The 22206-nt window shown below is 50.7% G+C and overlaps 1 protein-coding gene across 7 annotated transcripts in view; it reads right to left on the bottom strand.

Moving 5' to 3' along the window:
* The window catches only part of TMEM266 (transmembrane protein 266), a 111655-nt gene that overhangs the window by 28470 nt on the left and 60979 nt on the right, over positions 1 to 22206 (bottom strand). For 4 of the 7 annotated variants that reach the window (XM_081293040.1, XM_081293042.1, XM_081293041.1 and 1 more), the window contains 4 exons: positions 20311 to 20465; positions 17342 to 17415; positions 3649 to 3705; positions 2325 to 2463 (listed from right to left, as the gene is read on the bottom strand). In XM_081293040.1, coding sequence (XP_081149166.1) covers positions 2325 to 2463; positions 3649 to 3705; positions 17342 to 17415; positions 20311 to 20465 — 425 coding nt within the window. Of the gene's footprint in view, positions 1 to 2324; positions 2464 to 3648; positions 3706 to 17341; positions 17416 to 20310; positions 20466 to 21752; positions 22132 to 22206 lie in introns of all 7 variants that reach the window. The other 3 variants (XM_081293043.1, XM_081293044.1, XM_081293045.1) reach the window with 3 other exon arrangements.

Below are 22206 nucleotides of genomic sequence, written 5' to 3'. Positions count from 1 at the left end.
TGATCCTACTCATAACTCATACACACAGAAGACCCGGAGGAGAAAGCTAGATTCTGAGCATGAGGCCCCATGCTAGAAGCAGCCCCTGCATCCCTCCCTTGGCAGTTCTCTGAGTTTAGCAGCCATGGGCTCCTTGGAAGTGTCAGGATCAACTTAACCTGACCTCTGCCTGACCTTTACACCCTTCTCACCCCTCTCAGAACCCAGCCCTTCCTGATTCTTCGGAAACTTTGCTCAGATGTGTTTGGTCTTGCCACTGCATTCTAGAACTCTGCAGGTCCACACTCTGCAAGACCCCATTCCACCCACGGTGTCCCCACCTCCAGATGTTCTCTGGATATTTGAGGCATCATGCAAAGAAGAAAATCAGGACTTTTCTGTTTGCTTCTAGACTTAAGAATAGGGCACGTGTCCCTGAGACCTTTCTCCAGGTCCAGAAGCTGCCCGAACTATCACCTCCCAGCTCCTGATGAAGCCAGTTTACTCCAGGGTGAGAGTCGCAAATTAACACCCATTGCATTCACCAGTGAGTCTCCATTGTGAGGCTCCCAGTGCCTGAGGTGTCAGGGAAAAGGGGGAACAGCTGGGAAGGGTGTTCACAGTGGGGCTGTCAAAATCCATTAGTATGAGGGTGTGCAGCTGTCCACAGCTTGCAGAAGGAGCCAGAAGGCGCCGTTCCTGCACTGAAGGGAGCGGATGTTCTCATGGATGGAGCCAAGAGCAGAGCCCTGAGCAGATGGGGTGAAGTGAACCGCCAGAAGAACACCGGAGGGTGTCACAGGTCCTGGGCTCCACTTGTAAGCTCTGAGCCTGATTCACCGTGTGACCCCATTCCCTCTGGCCTCCATTTCCCCATCTGTCAAATGAGGGGAAGGGACCAGATGATCTCCAGAGCCTTCCCTGCCTTCCAAAGCTGGACCACGGCTCATTGGAGTTTGATGAAGATTCTGTGTTGGAGATGAGCTGACAGTGAGGAAACCCAGGATCAATGTGTGTTCACAGGGTGGGATGGAGGGTGGGGACCAGGGAGAGGCTGCCCTCCTGGGGAGGGGAAACCCTGAAGGCCATCCCTGCTGCCTTCAAGTGCTGGGCAAATGCTATTGGCCAATCTCATAGCCACAGTTCCTATCATTAGCAGTCAAAATTCAGGGCTGGAAAAGACCTTGACATCTATCCCAGTGGTTCTAAACTGTGCCCCAACTGCTCCTTAGAGGTGCCTTGGGACAAGGAGAGGGCATGGAGGTGGGCTCTGGGCTGTCTATTCTGAGTCGCTAAAGCTCCACTTTACACACCAGTGACTTTGGCACTGAAAAAAATAAAAGTTTGGGAATCACTGTGACAGAATTTCCTTGTCCCTCTAGGAGGGGACCTTGCTGGGAAAGGCAGACAACACCTCTGTGGTTGACGGAAAGTGACCTCTGCATCCAAGGAGCACCCTCTGAAATCCAGAGACCTGGGTCTTCCCTCCTCCCTGAGATGATGTCAGCCCCCCTTCCTGTGTCTTTGTCCTCTGTGTCCCCATCCCAACACCCCACACCATTTTTCGGGGTTGAGGTTTCTAGTTCCGTCCCCACCAAGGCTTCTCTCCTCTGGGTTGTCACCAATTCTAGAATATTAGAGCTGCCCAGATTTGGGCACAGCTCTCTAGGGATGAGTGGCTGAATGGGAAGGGCAGCCTCTGCCTTGACAGGAACAAAGGCAGCGACAAAGCCGGAGCAGATCAGACTCTTTCTGGGAATGAAAACCCAGAGATAGGAAGATGCCGAAAATGAGTGAAGCAAGGGCCCTAACCCAGCCTGAGCCAGCCGTTCCCATGGGGATGTTTTCTGCTTGTTGGCAGGTTGACAGGCTCGGGGCACCCACCTTGTCACTGAGGGACACAGACCTGGCAGGGGCAAGCCTCGACTTAATGACCTGGACAGACTCACCACTGACTCTGTGGGCCATGGGGTGTGGGGACAGCAGCAGGTGTGCGTCAAAACACCTGGGTTATAAAAAGTTGCTCTTCCCAGCATAGCAGGCCCTGCTGGAAGCTCTTATGTGAGGGGCTGGCCATGCGGGCACACAATACATGGTTGGGTCAGAATGAACGAGTGCCCTCTCAAGGGGTGTTTGGAAACTCAGGTGTGCACATGCAACACCTGAGCAGTGTGTGAGTGGATCCCAAATACACAATGCTGAATGGCAGGGGAAGGCTTAGCTCTCTCCCTGCTAACATGCCCCCCAACAAGGATGGGGACACCCCTGCCTCCCAGGGCTCTCTCCTCTTTCAGTTGATTGATCTGGTTTCTGTCAGTCTCATTGGCCCCTCTCAGGCCACTCACCATCAATGACCCTCTTGACACGCCAGATCCGGAGCATGATGATGAGGCTGATGGCATCCCAGGGGCTCCTGGGCCCATTGGCCACGGTAGACGCCACCATCGGGGCCAAGGACAGGATGATCACAGCCCCGTCAAACACCTGCAAAAGGAAGCATATTTCAGTGCTTTGGGCCATGCCACGTGTCCAGGACCAGAGAGCAGCCTGGCAGGCAGTTGGTGCTGGTCATCTTCTCCAGGGGTCCTGAGCCTGTCAGAAGGTCAACAGTCTCCAGCTGCCTCTCTTGACCCTCCTCAGTCCTAAGGAACCTCCTCACTGAACTGCTCCCAGGCATTTGGTCCTCCAAGTGACTGCAACCCATCTCCAGCTCTTGGTTCAGGTGGCCTTGGTTGGTCTTTGTCCCTTCTCAGGATGGGGCCTGCATTCTGTGCTCTGGACCCTGGGCAGAAGCTGAACTGAATCCCTGGCAGGGTGGAGGCTGATGTAGATGTGGGGGGTTCTCCTTTCTGCATGGGTAGCTGGAGTCCAGGGCCCACATGTCATCTCTAACAGGTTCAGAGTTCCTAACCCCGTGGAGAATGGGGGCAGGGCTAAGAAAGGAGGGGGCCCAGCTGGCACCACTGGGCCCTGACCCTCCCTTGCCTGCCCCAGCCTGGCCCTGGCCAGAGCTGTTCACAGGCTGGCTCTTCAAGTCAGCTTCCTGCACTGGGCCTGAGGGGAGGAAGGAGAGGGCAGCAGACCCTGGATACCTTGCATTTGCCTGAGTGCACAAAACTGCCTGCGACAGCCAGGGTTCCCTGCACCTCATCTCTACCCTGCCCCCCACCCAGCCCCTTTTACCTGAAGCAGAGCAGAAACCTAGGTGAGAGGGACTTTTAGTTTCCCTGTGCAGCTCCTGACCACTGTGTCATTTTGGAATGGAGTTATTTGTTTTAAAACACATTTCAAAAAATTTTCAAGTTGATTCAAAAATAATTTTGTTGTTGTTATTGTGCTAGGGATGGATCCCACCCCCTCAAGCATGCTGAGAAGATGCTCTACCACCAAGCTACACCCCCAGCCCAAGAATAAATTTTAAATGCTTATAGAACTTCAAGGAGAATGTTTTAGAATGTTCTTTTGCTTGAAACCATCTCAGCTCACTCCTTCCCAGCCTCCACCTCCTCCTCACCCCATCCCACGTGCACAGCTGAGGAGACTCTTGTAGTCAAGGGCAGAGAGGAGTTGAGCCTTTTGATGGTTCCCACACTAGAATGAATGGGACAGTGACACTTTCCAGCAGCCAGGATGTCTAGATTGGGGGTTGGGGAAGCCACTGATCTTTACCTCTATTTTGTTTTCAATGTAATCCCAGATCCCCAGGACCACGATCCGTAGAACAGTCTGAGGAGACGAAGTGAGAAAAATGGTTATTGTTCTGCAATGCCTCCCTGCAGCAGAGAAGATTCCAGAGCTCAGAATCCAGAGCAGCGTTTCCGCATTCAGCGATATGCCTTCCCCACTCCCATGCCCTCCCCATCCTCAATGCAAGTGGAGTGCCCACCTCCAGTTCTCATGGTGGCCCCTCTGCTCACAGGCTTGGCCCCTCCTATACATATTCGTGCCACTCCTGGCCACCATTCATGTCAGCCCTCACTCAAAACCCTTCAGAGCTCACAGTACATACAGAACACACTCCGATTCCCTCAGAATGAATCTCAGGACCTTGTCTCCCTCCCTCTCCAACGTCATCTCCTGCCACTCCCATTATAACACAAAACTCCTTACAAATCTTTGATCATGAAAACTCTCTTTCTTATTGCCTTGTTTTTGCATGTGGTAGAGGCTGAGGGTTGACTCCCCCCATATCTTGTCCATCTTAGGATGATTGCAGGTGAGGCTTGGCTGCCCAGCTAACAACTACATTTCCCAGCTGTCCTTGCATCAGGAGTGGGCATGTGACTAGATTCTGACCAATAGCCATTGAGCAGAAGCACTGTGCATAGCTTCTGGATTGTGCCCTTCAATAGACCAGGCTCTGCTTTTCTTCCTCTTTCCTTCTTCCCAAAGACTAGAATATGAGTGTCTGGGTGTGGTGGGGAGCCATCTTCAACCAGGAGGGGCCAGGTAATAAGATGGAAGACTTCTGGGTCTCCCAAAGCCCCCAGCCACCACCAGCCTTAAATGCCTACCCCGAAAATTGTCCTTCCATGAAAGATATGAACCTTGCCTTGTTGAAGCCCATGCTTTTGGTTTTCTTGTTAGAGCATCTTGGTCTGTGTCCTCTCCCCCCTTGTCCTTCTAGCCTCAAGTCACTTCTGTGAAGCTCTTTCCCATCCTCCTGGCTCCCTGGGTACCTCTTTCCTGTGGCTTTGTACACCATGCTCCCATAGCTCTGTGTCATGTCTTGTCATCACCCACCCCATCCCTTAGTGAAGGCTTGAGAGACCATGTGACCTCTCCCTCCCGTTTCTCCTCCCTGGCACGGTGCAGCCCTGCGTGGTGTGCATTGTGAGTGAACCAGTGCACGCCTGAGTGGATACTTCCTAATGTCGCTGCCTTTGGGAGTGGTTTTTCCACCACAGGGCACCTTCCCCCAGAGAAGGTTCTTAAAAGCTATCTTAGTGCATTTGTTGCAGGCTCTCCCTTGAGTCATGATGACTTTAATTCACACTGGATGGTGTCCTCCTTCCATGTGCCTTGGCACCAGGCCAGTCATCTGAACCCAGGGAAGCTGTGTGAGTCCACGGGTCACCAGCTTCATATGCTGAAAAAAGACTTGGCTGGTAAAATCTGCTTTTCCCCTTAAGGGACTATCCTGGTTTCCATGAAAGGATGAGAAGGGGGACCCTGGTGGCAGCCAGTTATGTCACCTTCTTTGAATGTAGAAGGGAACATGTGGCAGCCTGATAGCCATTCCTCTATACTTCCCAGTATCTGGGTTTGTTCAGCCAGGCTTAGCTTCAAGATAGCTCCTAAGGGCTGAAGAGATCTGGGTGGGGGCCCAAGATATCTTGAGGTTACAGTTCAGGAATGGGAATTGAATCCCCTCTCTGGGCCTCAGTTTCCCCTTCTGATAGAGAGGTGGTTAGATGATACAATTCTTTCAGTTATTGATGAGAATAACACCTGCCATGTGTGTATGCCAATAAGAGCCAGACCCCTGGGCCAGCCCTCCTTGCATGTGATTCTCAGTTTACAGAGAGGTTAAGGAAGCCACCCAAGGTCACACAGGCAGTTAGTAAAGAGGTCAGCATTTGGGTCCAGAGGCTTTCCACTCTGCATGGTGGACTCCAGCTGGGTAAGATCACCACATATTGTCTTGGTTATTTTGTTGTAATCTAATCCCTCTAATTGGCTGAACTTGAAACATGGTGCTTGTTTCCTCTGAAATGCTACATTGACCACATCCACCCCCAAATCCTAATTCTGGGGTTCCCAAAGCAAAAAGACCAGGCTAATCGAAACCAAAACATGTCCATCCAGATATGATTGCTGATGTTGTTTCTCCTCTTCCTTCTTTTTTTAGAATTGGGGTAAAACACACCACAGGGAGCTTATCCACTTTCTCCACTCTTAGTGCACAGTTCTGCCATATCCTGCTCACGTGGTTGTGCAATCATCCCCACCACCCATCTCCAGAACTTCCTCATCATTCCAAACTGAAATTCTGTACCCATTCTCCCCTCCCCAGCTCCTAGCAGTCTCCACTCTACTTTCATCTCTAGGAGGCTTATGTTGGAAACAGCAGTAAAAGGCAGCTGTAGAGAGGGCTGGGGACACACCTCAGAAGTGTGGCCTGGAGTCAGCTGCTCCGGTCAGGCTCAGAGCCAGAGTGGGAGCCCAACTCTGCAACAGCCACCCACTGGCTTATTCCCTGTAGCAACCGTCCTATCCCCAAACACCGTTTCTGAGAAGTCCCCTCTCCACAGAGACAGGGACTTGCTCCACCCTCTCTACCTGCCTGAGAATATAGGCTGACTTAGCCAATGTGCAGGTCTGACTCCTGCATCAGCAACACCAGGAGCTTTTGTTTTAAATTCCGGGTTTTTCTCTTGGAGACCCCAGATATCAGAATCTCTGAATTCAAGGCTTGGGATCTGCTTTTACAACAAAGTCCCATGGAACACCCAACAGAAACACTGGCCTGTGTAAGGTGACACTGGTCCGAGTTGTAACAGGAGAGACCACATGCCCAGCTACAACTAGAAAGAGCATTAGATGTGGTCAAAAGTCTGGTCCTTTTTCTGGCTCTCACTGTCCTCACTAACCACATGACATTGGCCAAACCCCCTCAGCCCAACTGGACTGGGAGTAGAACTACTGCCCCTGGTGCTGCCTGCCTCACTGGGGCTGCTGCAGAGCTCTCGTGGGAAGCTTCCGTGCAGGGCAGAGCAGGGATGGCTTTATCACCCACCCTACTTCAGTCTTATGTCCTGCCCACCCCTGAGAGTTGCAAGGGCCTTTAAGGGAGGACCTGAAGGAACTGGGCTCCTCAGCTCTAGTTGACCTTTTCCCACCTGGGGCCAGAGGTTTTTGGCTTCCTTCATTCCAATCCTGCCTCTGGAGGCTGCTCTGATAAGCGAGACAGGTCAGACCCAGCAAAACCTCAGGGATGCACCATTTTTTGAATTCTTACTCTGAGCCAAAATTTTCTGTCATTGACAGATGCAGAAATGGAGGCTTTGGTGGCAGGTAAATCTTTTGTCTCCTGGGTACCTCTCTCCTTCCACCTTGCTCTTCCAGGGAGAGACTCCCTTCATCTCTTCCAAGGAAGGAAAAGGTGACTTTCTCAAGGGAAAGGGTTCAGTCTTTGGGCAGCAGGAGAGGAGGGTGGGAATTTTGGCCCTTGTGTCTGGTCCAGGTCCTGCCTAAGTCAAGTGGCAGTGAGGATCTCCTGCCCTCCACCTATAGCCCTAATCCTTCCCCTCAATCAGCCTCTTTCCCTGGGAGGGGCCTGATGAGGCTCCTATAGTTTGGGAAACTTGGGGGATGCAGGCAGAAGCACCTGATAGTCTAGAAATTGGTTTTGTTCAAATTAAAAAAGAAAGCCTTGTCTTGGCAGAAGGAGATCCTTTGGCTCACTGCTTCATGAGCAGAATGGGGACTGGACACCTTTGTGCCCTGCAAAGCCACCCCAAAGTGGGGTCCCCAGCTGGGGAGAAGGGACCCCTGCAGGGCTAGCCCCTGAGCCTGTGACAGCATCCCTGGGGTCAGGGGACTGGTGGTGCATGAATCAGGGAGGTGGGGCTGACTCCTGGTGCTTCCTCTAGAAGCAGTCAGCTCTTGGGAAGGTTAAACTAAAATTGCAAGAGGAAGACATGGATCCCAGGATCGAGTTACAAAACAACAGTAAGAAATGTGGGCAACCAGTCTTGAACTGGTAAGTACTTGAGTTTTGCCAGGTGACTAGTGCTGTTTGACAGAATTGCGGGGCAGCCCAGGAGCACCCCCTGGGGATAGGAGTGGATAAAACAGGGGCTCGCAGAAGGGACCAAAGTCTCCAAACCCCTGAGAATTCAGGGCTGGTGACCCAGGACTGCCTCTTCCCAGGGTGCTGCTTTCTCTAGGATTGTGAAGGTGAACCCTCTGAGCAGACACAGTGGCTGATCCCTCCCAGGGGCCAGATTACTGTTTGTCTCTCCTTGTGCTGGGGTGGCAAATGACCAAATGTCTGTCAATTAAGGGACTGAGGTCAACTGAGGGCTCACAGTGCGTGGAGCACTGCCCTTGACCTTGAGTGAGGAGGAGAAAGACTGAAATACACAGGGTGTGTGAGCTTTAATTCCACAATTTCCTTGCGGAATAGGGTCATTCTCAAGTCTCCTGAATGCACCCACGACTCCCACTGACCCCAAGGCTCTCTCCCTTAAGACGCTGTCCTTCCTTTCTCGATCTCTCTCTCCTCCCCAGGCAGAGTCTTGAACAAAGCCTCTCCACATAACTGTTGTAACCTGACGTTAGCCCCTGCTGCTCAGGTAACCCGCTCACCCCTGGGCTACTGCACCCCTCATTGCTTCACCAGTCAGAGTGAAGAAGAGACTTATGTTCAAAGCACGTGGCTCTGCTGACTGCCTGGCTGGGAAAGGACACCTCCTTTTTTCCCCCAGAACATTCCCTACTCTGGTTTTTCCTCCTGTCTCCCTGGCTACACCTTCCTAGTCACCGCTATGGGTTTCTTGTCCTCTGCCCACAGCAAAATTGTTCCCCAGGGATCACTGTCTTCTCTCCTCAGTTTCCCTCTTCTATGGACAATCTTGACTTCAACTCACTCAATGGTCTGAAGCTCCCAAATCCATGTCTCTAGCCTGCTGCTCAGGAGAGAAGGGGGCATCACGGTACCCTTGTTGACTAAGCCAGACCCCTGGGAATCGAGCTGTCCTGCTCCTTGTCCCTCACACACTCCCCACCCCTCTTGGATCAGTCCTCCAACCCTGCCTGGTTTAGCTCCTTACTCTCTCTTCATCTCCACTGCCAGTTTTCTGGTTCAAACCTCTAATCCCTCTCAGCTGAACTGGACCTCCTCTGTCTCTAAATCACAGTCCACTCCCACCTCTAAGCCCTGCTCTACCCTGGCTGCCAGGGTGGTTACTCAGAAATGCCAACTTCATCATGCCCCACTCCTGCCTTGACCTCCCCTGTCTCTGGTCGCCAGGGACCCCACTTGCTATGAGGCTTGTCATCGGCTCCAGCCTCAGCAGTCTTTCTCCGCAGTTATGCAAAGTTACCATCCTAAACACCCTGCCCGGGACCTGTCCATTTGTCTGCTGTCAGTGCAGCCTGGTGTGTCCCCTATGTGGATCTGCGCTCTGTGGTTGGAATAAGAGCACACCAACAGCAGGAAAATAATCTGTCTCCCGACAGCCTGACAAATACCCATTAAATCATAATAGTTTAAGATAAACAAGTTTCATAGTGAGTTCATAAAATATTCCTCGACTCTGTTGCTACTCTCTACTTTAACGCTCACGGTCTTGTTTTCCTTACTAGTCAGTCCTAAAATTCATTAACAGAATGTTTCGATTTATTAAAAACAGCGTCAAATCCAGCTGTTCTATAAGCCAGCAGGACAGGAAGAGAGCAAGGCTTTGGACCTCAGTGGGTTCCCTCTGACAGAGTGACTTCACTGTTCACTTGTGGACAAACAAACACGGCACCTCACTGAACAAAACGAACACACCAAACTGTGCTTCACCTTTTGGAATAAAAAGTGGTAGTATTTCTCAAAGAATAAAAAGGTTTTAAAATGTCCACAGAATAGGCTAAGTGTAGAGTGTGTAAAAACAGTACTTGCTCGGCATTCGCAAAGCCGTATCTATTTGCGTTTTGTTCTATAGAATAATCGATACTCCGAGAATCAAATTTTGAAAATTTCTTTTAACAAATCAACTAGCAAGGCAATGAAATGAAAACTACCTCTTTCTCTTCTTGAAAATTGCTCCAAAGCACTAAAAAAAAGTGTAAACTCTCTGCATAAAGCCACCAGGCATCTATGCCTAAACCTCAAAATGTGAGGACAGAAAGCAGACGTAGAAATAGTGAATGATATGTCAGGGCGAAAGAAGGTACAGCCTAGGTGTTGGGGAAAGGAAAACCACTGGGAAGATAGTCCATCTGTCCAGCACAGTCCTGGTGAGCACAGGGGTTGTGGGGGAGGGCAAGACAAGGGACTGATACCTGGAGGCTGTTTTCAAATTTGTAATGAGTGAAGTCATCTCCTGAGACTTCTCAGCCCCAATAACTTTGTCAATTCCATGATGAATATATATTCATATTATTTATTGGTTTTGTTTCCCTGGAGAACTTTACATGCATTATTTCATTCATCACAAAAATTCCTCTAAGAGGGGCTTTTTAACTTTATCTCCGATGAGGGAAATTGAAGCTCAGAGCAGGGAAGTGACTTCCCCAGTATACACGCTGGTGAGAGGCTGCCCAGGGCCCTGCCTGTCCCTCCTGCCATACCACTGTTCCACATGAATGAACTGGTCCCTTGGGTGAGAAGTCATGACAATGGGTGACACCGGAAATGGTGCCAGCTGAGGGCAGGGGCTGAGAGAAATTTGGTACAGAGGAGCAGGCAAGGATGGAGTCACCCACACCTCACCTGAGGAGGTGCCAGGACGGAAGGATCACTGTGAGTCACTGTAAGTTTGGCTGAGAATCTAATTTCCTTTCTGCTTCTAAGAAGCTACTTTTAAATCAATGTTGGAGGTTGTCGAGATTGGGGTGAGCTTTCGGAGCTGGTGCCGTTTATGATAGCAGAAATATGGAGACATCCAAAAGTTGAGGTGAGAGTCAAAAAGGGACATGCTCATGATGGAGTTGTTAGAAATAGGGGAACAGTAATGTATGAAGTATGATATGTCAAGAGCTTTGTAATGTTGTGAACAACCAATAAAAAAAAAAAGAAATGGGGGAACAGACAGGGGAGATGTTAGGGCTTGACAGGGTGGGTGATGGGAACACAGGCGTGCATTAAATGACTCGCTGATTTTTGGTGTGCTCAAAATACTTCCTAATACTAGGTAGAATGCTCCTAAATATGTTGTCGAAAAGAAATGTAAAACAACATGGAAGGACATTTACAAAATACAACTGGACAAAAGGGAAAGTGAGGGAAACGTGTAGATACACAGGAGTGGGAAAGGCCTGGTGTTCTAAGATGAAATCAGTGGTGGTTATCTGCAGGTGATGAGACTATGAGGGGTTTTGGTTTTCTTATTTTGGCTTTGTGCATGTTTAATTTTATACAGCGGGAAGAATTATTATGGTAAACATCAAGACTTGTTTTTTTCCTACATCACAGTAATCACATAGAGTCTTGAGTCTCCCCTTGATGAGACGTCATCAAGATTGTGGCTTGGTGGGCTCCCAGCCCCTTCTGAATGTAACCCTGAGGGCTGAGGATCAGGCTCAGTCTGCTTCTGAGGCTGAGGGTTGGCAAGCATGTGCTTTTTCAAGAGAATGTTGTGGTAGGTAGAACATTCTGGATCTGGGTCTATTTCTAGAATCTCAGAGCTAGAAGGAGGATCTTAAGTATCATGTTGCATGGCCCAATCCCCTTCTAATGTTTTAAATCCTGTTCTAGCAGCTCAGCAAGTCGCCATCTAGCCTGAGCTTGTAGAGTTTGGCTAACCATGAGCGTGGTACTGTCTGAAGCAGTGCATTCCAATTTGCTTAGAGAAGTCATCTTTAGGAGCTGGGATTGTGGCTCAGCGGTAGAGCGTTTGCCTTGTACGGGCGGGACCTGGGTTTGATCCTCAGCACCACATAAAAATAAAGGCATTGTGTTGTGTCCATCTACACCTAAAAAATAAATATTAAAAAAAGAGAAGTCATCTTTATATTTGACCTGAAAGCCCGCCAAGATCATTGTCAAGGTGAAGGCAAAGAAAAAAGTGGGAGTGACATCCTAAAGAATTTCTCACAAACATACTGAATTTATGTGCTTCTTTGGTGGTGTGAGCCATATGCCCAGCCCCGTGCCAGGTGATAAAGGAAGACAGAAGACTATAATAAGGCCCAGTGGAGCTGGGGACAAAAACCTCTGCCCAAGGAGGAAACAACAATGGGTTACACCAACAAACTAAGAGCAGCGCTGGTCCATGTGAGGGACGGAGGAGCAGAGCTGAGCCTGAGAGGAGGGAAGGACTCAGAGACAGCACCAGTGGGAAGGTCTCTCCAGACAGAGAGCATAAGCCTGGGTACTTCCAAAACAAGAACATGGAGTCTGACAAGGCTGGTGCCAGCTCTTGTCTATTTACTGGAAAACTGTTAAAATATACTGACTTTTGAAAACTATGCATTTGACTGCCAGCTTCCAGGAAACTGTCATAATAAATAAACAAAGCTACAGCATGATCTGAACCATCTTTGCCATCTACGTGACTTTACACAGTGGGGCTGTTTTAAACTCTCTAACCAAGCTGGGCACGGTGACACAAACCTGTAATCCCAGTGGCTCAGGAGGCTAAGGCAGGAGGATCATGAGTTCAAAGCCAGCCGCATCAATGGCGAGGTGCTAAGCAACTCAATGAGACCCTGTCTCTAAATAAAATACAAAATAGGGCTGGGGATGTGGCTCAGTGGTTGAGTGTCCCTGAGTTTAATCCCCAGTACCAAAAAAAAAAAAAAAAAAAAAAAAATCTCCAACCAAGCATCACACAGGCCCTGTGGAGAAATTCCGAAGGTTTGCTCCAGTGCCCTCCCATTCAGGGCAGGGCAGAGTCTGGGGTCTGGGGAGGAGGAGTGAATCTTCTAGAATGAGGTCTGACTCTAAGAGAACAAATGTCGGCTGCTTGAGGTCCCGACCCACGTCCTCCTCTGGCAGAGCCATTTCAGGCATTATCAATCCTGCTGGGCTTGTCCTAACAGGTGGCAGCTACTGTTTATTTTGTGGATGGCAAAGTGAGGCTAGAAGTCCTTTCCAATGTTTTAACCTCTGGTCCAGTACCCCACAGACAGGGCTGGAGGGTCTGTGCAGGGGCTCTCACAGCTAGAGGGCAGCAGGCTTGGAACCCTGACTTCCCTGCACCATTCTCAACATTGGAGAGGGTGAGACAGAAAAGAAAACCTCTTCCCTGAAGCCTGACCACTGGCCCCACCTTCCAGAGGGTCAAGAAAACATGAGATTGGGTTTTCTCACTTCGATGCTGGGGAAGCGAGGAACAGGCCAGGACAGTGACTTATTCAAGGTCACAGGGTGACTGGCTCCTTCAGTTGGATACTGAAGGGAATGAATTCATCCTTCATCTCTCAGAGCTTGGAGCACAGCATCCCCCTCTCCCCTCTCAGCCAGGGATGGAAGCTCACCAGAGCCCTTCTAGAGAATGCATAGGCAGGAGAAAGACCCCTAGTATCCAGAATCTTGGGGTGGCTGCTGATGCCAAAAGATAAGGACCTTGCTATTTGGTTTGGCAATGGATGTCTCTTGGCAAATGGTACAGGTAGCCCAAAGGCCAAGCTCCTGTGTGACCCCAGTGCAGCCCTGGGACAACCCTAAGAGGCTGCTGTCGGGAGAAGGAGGTGGCTCAAATAGCTGATGTGAAGAGAAGATTTGATGGGTTGATGACCAGATAAACAAATGTGGTCTGTTCATACAGTGGAATATCATTCAGACATCACCAAAGTACTAACCCCTGCTAGGGTGGGAACAAACCACGTTATGTTAAAGTGACTGAAGCCAGACACAAAAGGCCACATAGTATATGGTTCCAGAAGAGTTAAGTTTCCAGAGACAGAAAGCAGATGAGTGGTTGACGGCGGCTGGGGTAGAGAGGGCACAGGGAGTGGCTACCTAGTGACTAAGAATCTCCTTTGGTGGTGGTGAAGATGCTTTGGAACTAGACAGAGATGATGGTTGCAGGACAGCTGTATGCACTGAATGTAGAAAGGGTTATGCTGTGGGAATCCCACCTGCGAAGGAGGCAGAGGCAGGAGCAGGGTGAGGGAAGCAGGTATGGGAAGGGGAAGAGAAGTAGCAGCAGCAGCAGCCACCCCACTGCCACTGCTACCACCACTGCCACCACCTTGAGGCTCCTATCTAGAAGGTCAGCCATGAGTCAGCTTTGTCCTCTCCCAGGGGAAAAAGCTGGGGCTGCTCAGGCCTTTCCATACCCTAAGATGGGGCCAACACCCCATGGCCTGCACTGCTGTGGGGTGGCCTGGCCTTGGTCAGGAGGTCCTAAGAATGTGTGCAATCTCAGGAAGAGTGAGGCCTCCTGGTTCCAAGTGGCCAGCTGGGCCAGGTCATGGCCAAGGGCGGGGCTGTGCTTTGGAAAAATCTTTTGCACAATTCTCCATTGGATTTCAAAGGCTCTGCTTGTTCTTGGTGCTGCAGGGATACATGGAAGGGCAGTGACCCCATCTGACCTAGCTGAGCAGGGCCCAGAAAGCCTGTGGGTACCTACTCTCACTGTGGGCCCCTACTAAGACTACCCCCACCCCTGGCCTTCCTGATTGAGCACCATTTCACTCCCTTGAGAAGTACCTGTCTTACTGTTCAACAGTGTGGACTGTTTGAACAGGTGTCCTCCAACTGAGCCCAAACCAGCCTCTCACCTCCATTCTGGGGCTAGCTCTGTCCTCTGGCAGGGCAGTGGACAGCTTGCCCAACACAGGTCTGCATCTGGCTCTCCACGGCATTCCTGCATGCCCTTGGCAGGTTTGCACTCCTCTCCAGCCCTCAGCTTCCCAATCTGTAACATGCTCTGCCCTTCTTTACAGGGCTGTCCGAGGCTCGGCTGAGGCAAGAGGACAGGCAAAGGGCTCCATGGAACAGGAGTCTTAGAGTGCAGACTTCTGGGAATTTGCATGTGCAGTACAGCCCACTCACTAGGCCCAGAAGGCCTGGAGTGACCCTTCACCCTTGGCTCTCAGCTGTACCCCTGGGTCCTGCCAGAGAAAGAAGGGGCCAGATCTGAAGGGTGACATTCATTTCTCCCAGAGGAAGAAGGAGGGCTGGTTGTTCTTGGGTTTTGGTCAGAGGTCTTGCTAGGTCAGACTTTTTCTTTCTTAATTCCTGGTCCTGGACTTTACCCCAGATTCCTAGTCCCCTCCCAACCTGCTGGCACCAAGGCCCACAGAGGAAGTCAGTGGTGTGAGACCAGGTGAAGTACCAGAGTCTTGGGTCCAGTTTTGGCCATAACTGGCCATGAAACTCAAGGCTGCTTTCCTGATGTGTGTGGGGTTTTTGTAAGGACCCTACTGGCATTTTTGACAGGAAAAAAGGCAGGTCTGATGGGCTGCTGAGGGACATTGGGCTCCCCCAGCCCTTCCTATTCCAGGACCCCAGTCATTGTGAGCACAAACAGCCTCATGCATTTCCAAACCCGGGGCAGGGACCCCTCTGACCATACCAGCACCAAAGTTCTGAAACTTGGTTCCCTGCAGTGCTCTGTGAGGCTGTATTGGTTAGATAGGCTGTTCCCATGTGAGGTCACCTTGCACCAGCCTCTTCATCCGCACTGGGCAGGGTGCTCTGGGGGAGGCAGGCAGCCCTGCTGCTGTGTTGCTGGCTTCAGTCCACCTTTACCAACTTCGACAAAGACCAAGGCAGGGACCAGCCTCTGTTGGCCTGTCTCCCCCTGCAGAGCCTGTGGGAAGCCCCAGCCCTGTCCACACTCTGGGAGGTGCTTGCTAGGGGGCTCTGAGGCTGCGATTCCTGCACATAGGCCCCTGTCTGTTTCAGGTGGCTCGTCTCCGACAGTGACAGGAAGGGAATGCCAAATTAACGCTGGGTAATAAATTCTGCAAAAGCCAACAAAACCAAAGCAGAGGGATAGAGGGGAAGAACCACAGCAACTGATTAAACATTTTTGTTGGCAGTGACAGACACATGGCACATTTTCCAAGGTTTGCATCAAGGAACCATCTGGCCCTGGCCCAGGTGTTTGTGGGAGGGAATCCCAGAGAGAAGAGACGAGGGCCAGGGAGGCCAGAACCCCCATAGGGGCACTAAGCCGGGGAGCAGCACCCCCAGGGCTGTGGTCTCAGGGAGCTCGTTGGGAAACTTCCCAGGAGGACAGGGTTGGGATCTGCTCCCGCAGTCTGAGCCTCAGGCCTAGGCTCACCGGCCAAGTCCACGAGCTGCAGGAGCTGAAGCCTGGGGAAGAGAATGTTCTGCTGTGCAGCCAGCACAACCCACACCCAGACTCGGGATTTTGTACTCAAGACCCAAGGCCCAGCTCTCCCCTCTTTTCTAGGGAGAGAGTTATCAGGGCCACTGGACCTCCAGAGCTGGCCCACAGGAGGCCCTTGGACTCCTGACTCCCTGGGTTCCCTGATCGTACCACAAAATGCTCTCTTCCTCTGTCCCCCAGCCCATGCTCTCCTACAGCATCCCTGCACCCTCCTCCCTCTGAGGCTGCATTATACTGTGAGGCCCAGAGCCCTGTGCCTTCAGGGTAGAAGAGCTGTATGTGTTTGTGTGTGTGTGTGTGTGTGTGTGTGTGTGTGTGTGTATGAGAGAGAGAGAGAGAGAGAGAGAGAGAGAGAGAGAGAGAGAGAGAGAAGGCTCTGAGCCTTACTTGTGTCTGCTTTTCTCTAAAAGGCCCCCCTGGGGCTCTGTGGGCTGATGTGTACCAGTGGTGAGAGGTGGGGACACATGAGTGGAGTGGGACAGTGGCCAGCTGACGTGGCCAGCCCTCGGCTCTATTAGAAGGAACTATTTTTCCACAGGATGCTCTCCTGACCCTCAAGGACCCCCCTCCCCCGGCTTTCAAACTTTCAGCCCCTCCAGGAGGTCCTGCCTGTAGCAGCTCCAAGCCAGTGTCCCCCAAATGCAAGCCAGAGTACCACTGTGATGGCCTGACAACTGCTCAAAAGAGAAGTCACTCACCCCACGTAAAAATAGAAGAATGTGCTAGAATTCCAGTTTCTTAAGCGTTTCAGTACCCACACGGGGGCTACTCCTGGACCCAGAGGCCCAGGAGCCTCCAGGTAGCTTTTCAGACATGGTTTTTATCCACTAACTCCAGAAACTCCAAGGAGACCTGATTCAACACTTCAGAAACATAACCCTTGGCCTAGTCACACCCTTTGCCCCTGGCAGGGCCTGCTCCAGTCCACTGTCCAGCCTTGTGACCGCATCCTCTGTCCTCTGCATGCCTCAGCCTTAGGGTCAGCCTGACTGTGGCCTTCCTAGCTGCTTCCCATCTCTAGCTTCAGTCGCGACCTGCCTGCTCCTTACCAGCCACACCAACCAATGCTATTCTTCAGCTCTGCCTACTCAGCCTCACCTTCACAAGGCCCACCCCTCACCTGGACAACCCCTGCTCATGCTCTGAGATTCCACTCAGAGGTCACCTGCTTAGGCCAAAGCTCCCTGGCTGGGTTGGCGGATGCTCCTGTGCGTCTCTGGCTCCTCCCTGAGCCATCACCTACTGTAGAACTCAGGTGCTTGGATTGTGTCCCTCTTTGAAGCCTCAAGCGCTAACAGAGGGCCTGACATATAAGAAATATGTGGAAAAGCAAAGCTTGGTTTCCCAGAAAGGAGTTGCTCTAAGGAAGAGGCATCAGGGCCCAAGTTTTTACCTACCTCTGAGAAGAACACAGACAGAATGACCAGACTGATCCAGTGGATGATGCTGGCAAACTGGAATGCACTGGAAACTGCAAGGAACATTGTAAGAGCCAATTTTAGGAGCAAGGAATTAGGTGCATTGGTAGGGGGCTTCACAGCATTGAGGGGGACCTCTGGGACTCTAGGGCCCACTCTGGTTGAAATTGGGTCAGAGAAGAAGGGCAGCTTTAGGAGTGCCTGTGGTGGAGGTCTGGGAGCCTGGTGGCCAATGGTGCTGTGGGCTGCTCTCCCTCCAGTCCCCGGGGCTCTTTGCTCCCCACAGGCCACCTCTCTGAGTTCCTGCTCAATCCTTGTGGGTTTCTTGCCATAGCCTGACTTCAGGAAAGGAGCCTCCAAGGGGGTTCTCAAAGACACCTGTGGCTATGGGACCTGTGCGGGCAGCTCAGTTAAGCCTGGATGGGCTTCAGAAGCTCACAGCACAGTGCACCCCCAAAGCACTGTGCACTGTTAGCGGGACTCAAGGCGGCTTCCCCTGACCATCACCCTGAAACTCTAAGTGGCAGAGATGGTCGCATCAGCAGCATGTTTTGGAGAGGTAGCTGGAGGGAGGCCTGAAAGAGGGGCTAGACATGGGACGAAACTAGCAGAACCTGCGGGCTGGGAGCTGCCAGAGTGCCATTCACCTTCCAGGCTCTGGAGTGAGAGTGGGGAGCTGTTGGCCACTGACGGCTTCAACTCCACCATCTGCTAACAGTCCTAGAAGTGAAGGCGCTGTCTCTGGGGGAGTCTTCTAAAGTCCAGGAAGCCAGGACCAGCCTCCGAGCCCTAGCAGGGTCTAGTTTACCAGTTAGTGAGTCCACAAGTGGGTGCTGTGGCAAGGGTCAGGTGAGTTTTGATGGAGACAGGGTGGGAGAGATTCCTCCCAGAGGCAGGCCTCAAAGAGATATGTAGACATCTTAGGGCAGTGGACAGAGCAGAGAGAGGGTCTGCACTGCCAACAGGTCTGCACTGCCTCCCTAGCGGGCCTGCTTGGTGTGCTGCTCAGAATCCCCTAGAGCTGACTGTAGAGGCCCAGTACCTTCAGTGGGGAAGGCTGGCCTCAAAGAGGAACCTTCGCCTTTCCTTATGTTCTGCGACTCCTGGGGGTCTGTAAAAACCAGGTCATGGAGTGAATCTAAGAGGGAGAAGGCTGCAGGTTCCAGGTGGGAGACCCTGGAGTCCCCTGGCTTTGGGCCTAGGTGACCCTCGAAGCTGAGCCCTGGAGATGCTGTGGATTCCTTCCCCTCCCCAGCCACAGGAATGCCAGTGGGAACCAAGAGGCTGAGGCCCGTTTGACTCTGAAAAGACCTCCAGATGATTCTGAAAACATAAAATCTCTCCCCATTATTTCTCAAATGAATTCCTGTGCCTTTTTTTACGGTTTGCTTTAGAAGAGCAATAAATCTCTGATTGTGCATTTTATGGAATTTAAGATGCCTTTTATGAGCTGCTATTGGATCTCCCACCAAAATCAATCTCCTGGATACTTAATTTTAAGCAAAATTCCAGTGTCGGCTGAGTTCTCAGTTCTATTCAATGCCTCGCAGCCGAGGGCCCCAACGACAATCCACCACAGGGAAAGAAAGACCCCGTTATGGTCAGATCTCATAAAAAGCAGACAGTATGGATGAGTGGGAGGGAAAGTCTACAACATGGTTTAATTGAAGACAGGTTGAGTGTAAACCCAGTGCTGGTCACTTTACGCTGGAAGATCCTTTAATTGGAACCAAGGGGCCACCAGCTGCATAAAACCCAACTAGGCTTATCAGACAAAAGCAATTCTGTGCTCGCCGTCATTCTCACTTAGAGAGCAGAGGAGGCTAATGTGACTTGGAGGGAGATTTGACAGACCCTGACGATGGATGATCCAGTAGAGGAATTGAGGGCACTGGAGAAAACAAAGCCCGTAACAACCAAATGGGTTTCGGGGTGACTGAATCTGCAGTCCTAGATTTTGTCAATGACGGGGAAGGAAATTTCTCTGGGGCCAATAATTTCACCTCTTTTTTATTTTCACTTCAATGACTCACTTTCTGAATCAGGAAAACAGGGAACCGAGATCCCAACCAGAAACCACTTACTCATTCAAGGCCAAGGGAGTCAAGACCCTTGGTCCCTGGCCCTCTGGTGTACCAAATGGCAGAGAGCAAGGGTCTGGGCAGGAAGTGGGCCTTCCACCCTGACAGCCAGGAGCCACAGCCAGGACAAGAGGAAGCGGCCAAGCCTCCTGCTGCCCTGTACATCAGGCTCCAGCAAATGTGAAGCTAGGACAAATCCCAAGAGGACCTACGCAGGAGGACGGGCCAAGCAGTAAAGTGATCCGGTGACTGGAAGACCCATTTCTGCTACCTCTGACCTAGGGCAAGTCTCTTAACTCATCCAAATCTTAATGTACTCTGCCATAAAATGGAATCATGTCAGTCTTGCCCATCTCACAGGGGGTCCTAGGATCAAATGTGTGTAAAAGTTCTTTCAAAACTATCACACTACATATAAGTAACACTGCCAACTTACAACTGCATAAAAACCCCGGGAATCTTAGCCTCATTGTAGCTGCTGTCATTATTAGTTACCACATGGTGATATGCCTCCACAGATGAGGACTCTCTTTACACTACAAAAAAACTCCAACCTGGAAAATTCTAAATGGGAACGATAAAAAAATAAAATGCACACAGGGGTCCCCAACATTTTTATCTCATCAGTTTTTGATCATGGAATGCTGGGGAAGGGGGCTGAAGAGGACACATTGGGCAGAGAGGAGCAAATGCTGCTGACCAAGAGAGAAGCTGCCAGACACATTTCCTCCCCAGCGGCAATCCCCATGAGCCCCCCGGGCCAGCGCCTTGGCAGTGGCATGCTGGTTGGGGACCCCTGATGGATGCAGATGCACAGTGAATATTGACATCATACGTATTTGCATATGTATCTCTCTGGCTACTCACACTGGAGAAGCTTTATATCTATTAGAAGTTCCAGAGTCAGGAGAATCACCACCAATATTACACAGGCTACCAGGAAACTGTTGAGACTTGCACTGAGCAAAAATACCTGCCATACGGCTGCTCTCTTCCCACAGCATGGCTTCAGCCAGTTAGACCTGTGGGGACAAAAGCAGGGAGAGGAGGGGCTGAGAATGGGAGGGGACAAGGGTAGATCCCGGCCACAGCCCTGCCTCAAACCCCAAGCCATACCCCTCCTGGGCTCTGCTTGGCTTCACCATGAACATGATCTTACTTCAGAGGCCACTGGATAGGGTCATAAAGAGATGGAGCTGGATTTGCATGCTAACTGTGGCAGCTCACAGCACCATCCTATGCTTCAGTCTCCTCATCTTTAAAATGGGTAGGAAACCCACACCCCATGGGTTAAATGTACAGTCTGCCTATGTGGCAACCGCTACACAAAAACGAGTTGTTATTCTATTTCTGTGTATCTTAGAACGTAGCTCGTCATTTAGGAGAAACTCAGTTTGCATTTAGTGCATGCTCAAGGAATTAGTGAATTGGTTTTCCGTTTTTCAGCTATATACAGAAAGACTTGAACTAGCATCCTGTTTTTCAAAGCAGGTTGTCTTCAGAACACTAGTTCCATAGAACGTTACAAGTTGTTACTTGATCTTAAAAAAAAGAATTCCATGGTTGGGAAAGTTTGGGAGAATTTGGGTCAAATAAAGTTCCATGGATATTTTTCTTTTCTTTTTTTTTAATTTTTTTTTAATTTTTTTATTTTTTAAATTTTTTTATTGGTTGTTCACAACATTACAAAGCTCTTGACATATCATATTTCATACATTAGATTGAAGTGGGTTATGAACCCCCAATTTTACCCCAAACCATGGATATTTTTCTAAGTGGGACATTTCGGTGCTTATTAGGCCAGGGTATCCTTTTGTCACAGAGTGCCTGGTGGGACTCATGTTCTGTGGACCATCTTTTGGGGAACCCTTGACTAGGTGATGGTGAACAGTCCCAGGAAAGATGAAGCCACAGACTATTTTCCAAGTAGGTTTGAAGTAGGGAGGGACCCACAGAAAAAAAAAAGCTGCCTGGGTCCCTTAGGGTATTTGATCTTCTTTCCTCAGGAACACAAGAGGGGCAGCTCTAAGGTGGGCAAGGAGCACCAGGCTGACTGTGCCGAGGTCAACTGTCATAGTTTGATTACAGGCTGGACCTGACTGCCCTTCCTTGCTAAGGAAGAACCAGGCATCCTGTAGAGGCACAGTGCCAGCCGGGGAGTCCTTACTTCTGGCTCTGCCTTTGGCCACTTGGGGGCCATATGCGAAGGTACTGGGCCACTCTGAGACTCTGCTTTTGGTTTGCAAAATAGGAATAATACTCCTTAACTCATAGGGTTATTGAAAGCTAAATGAGAGAATGTATCTGACCTGTTAAACACAATGTAGCTGAAATGGCGTGGTGGTGGTGGTGATGATGATGATGATGGTGGTAAAGTATCTGATGGCCCGTCACCCCCTGTCCTTCCCATCCAGAGAGAGCAAATCTGCTGCAGCCTGCCGCAAGGGGGCCAATGCCCACTTCCTGAAGATCCCGAGGGTATCACTGGGCTGGGAAGGCAGCTTGCTTTGAGGTTCTCCCTTCTCTCTGAAGGAACGTTGCGAATGCTTCCAGGTGGAGAGTTCTTCCTCACAATCCATCCAGGAAAAGCTTGAAGGACAGAGCCCAGCGCTCTTCAAGAAACTGGGCTCACTCAAGCCTTCCTAGATATTTTCTAATGCTTTGGTAATGGCAGGCTGGTCCTCGGCTCTGTGGGGGATAGAGAGTCTGGGGTTTGGTCCCCAGTGTTGGGAAGCTAATCCCAGAAAGAGAGAGAGGAGGATT

This window comes from Spermophilus citellus (genome assembly GCF_964194105.1).
Source record: "Spermophilus citellus genome assembly, chromosome: 4".
NCBI classification, from domain to species: domain Eukaryota; kingdom Metazoa; phylum Chordata; class Mammalia; order Rodentia; family Sciuridae; genus Spermophilus; species Spermophilus citellus.
The sequence above is the reverse complement of the archived record's forward strand: the minus strand, read 5'-3'. Positions and strand labels throughout refer to the sequence as shown.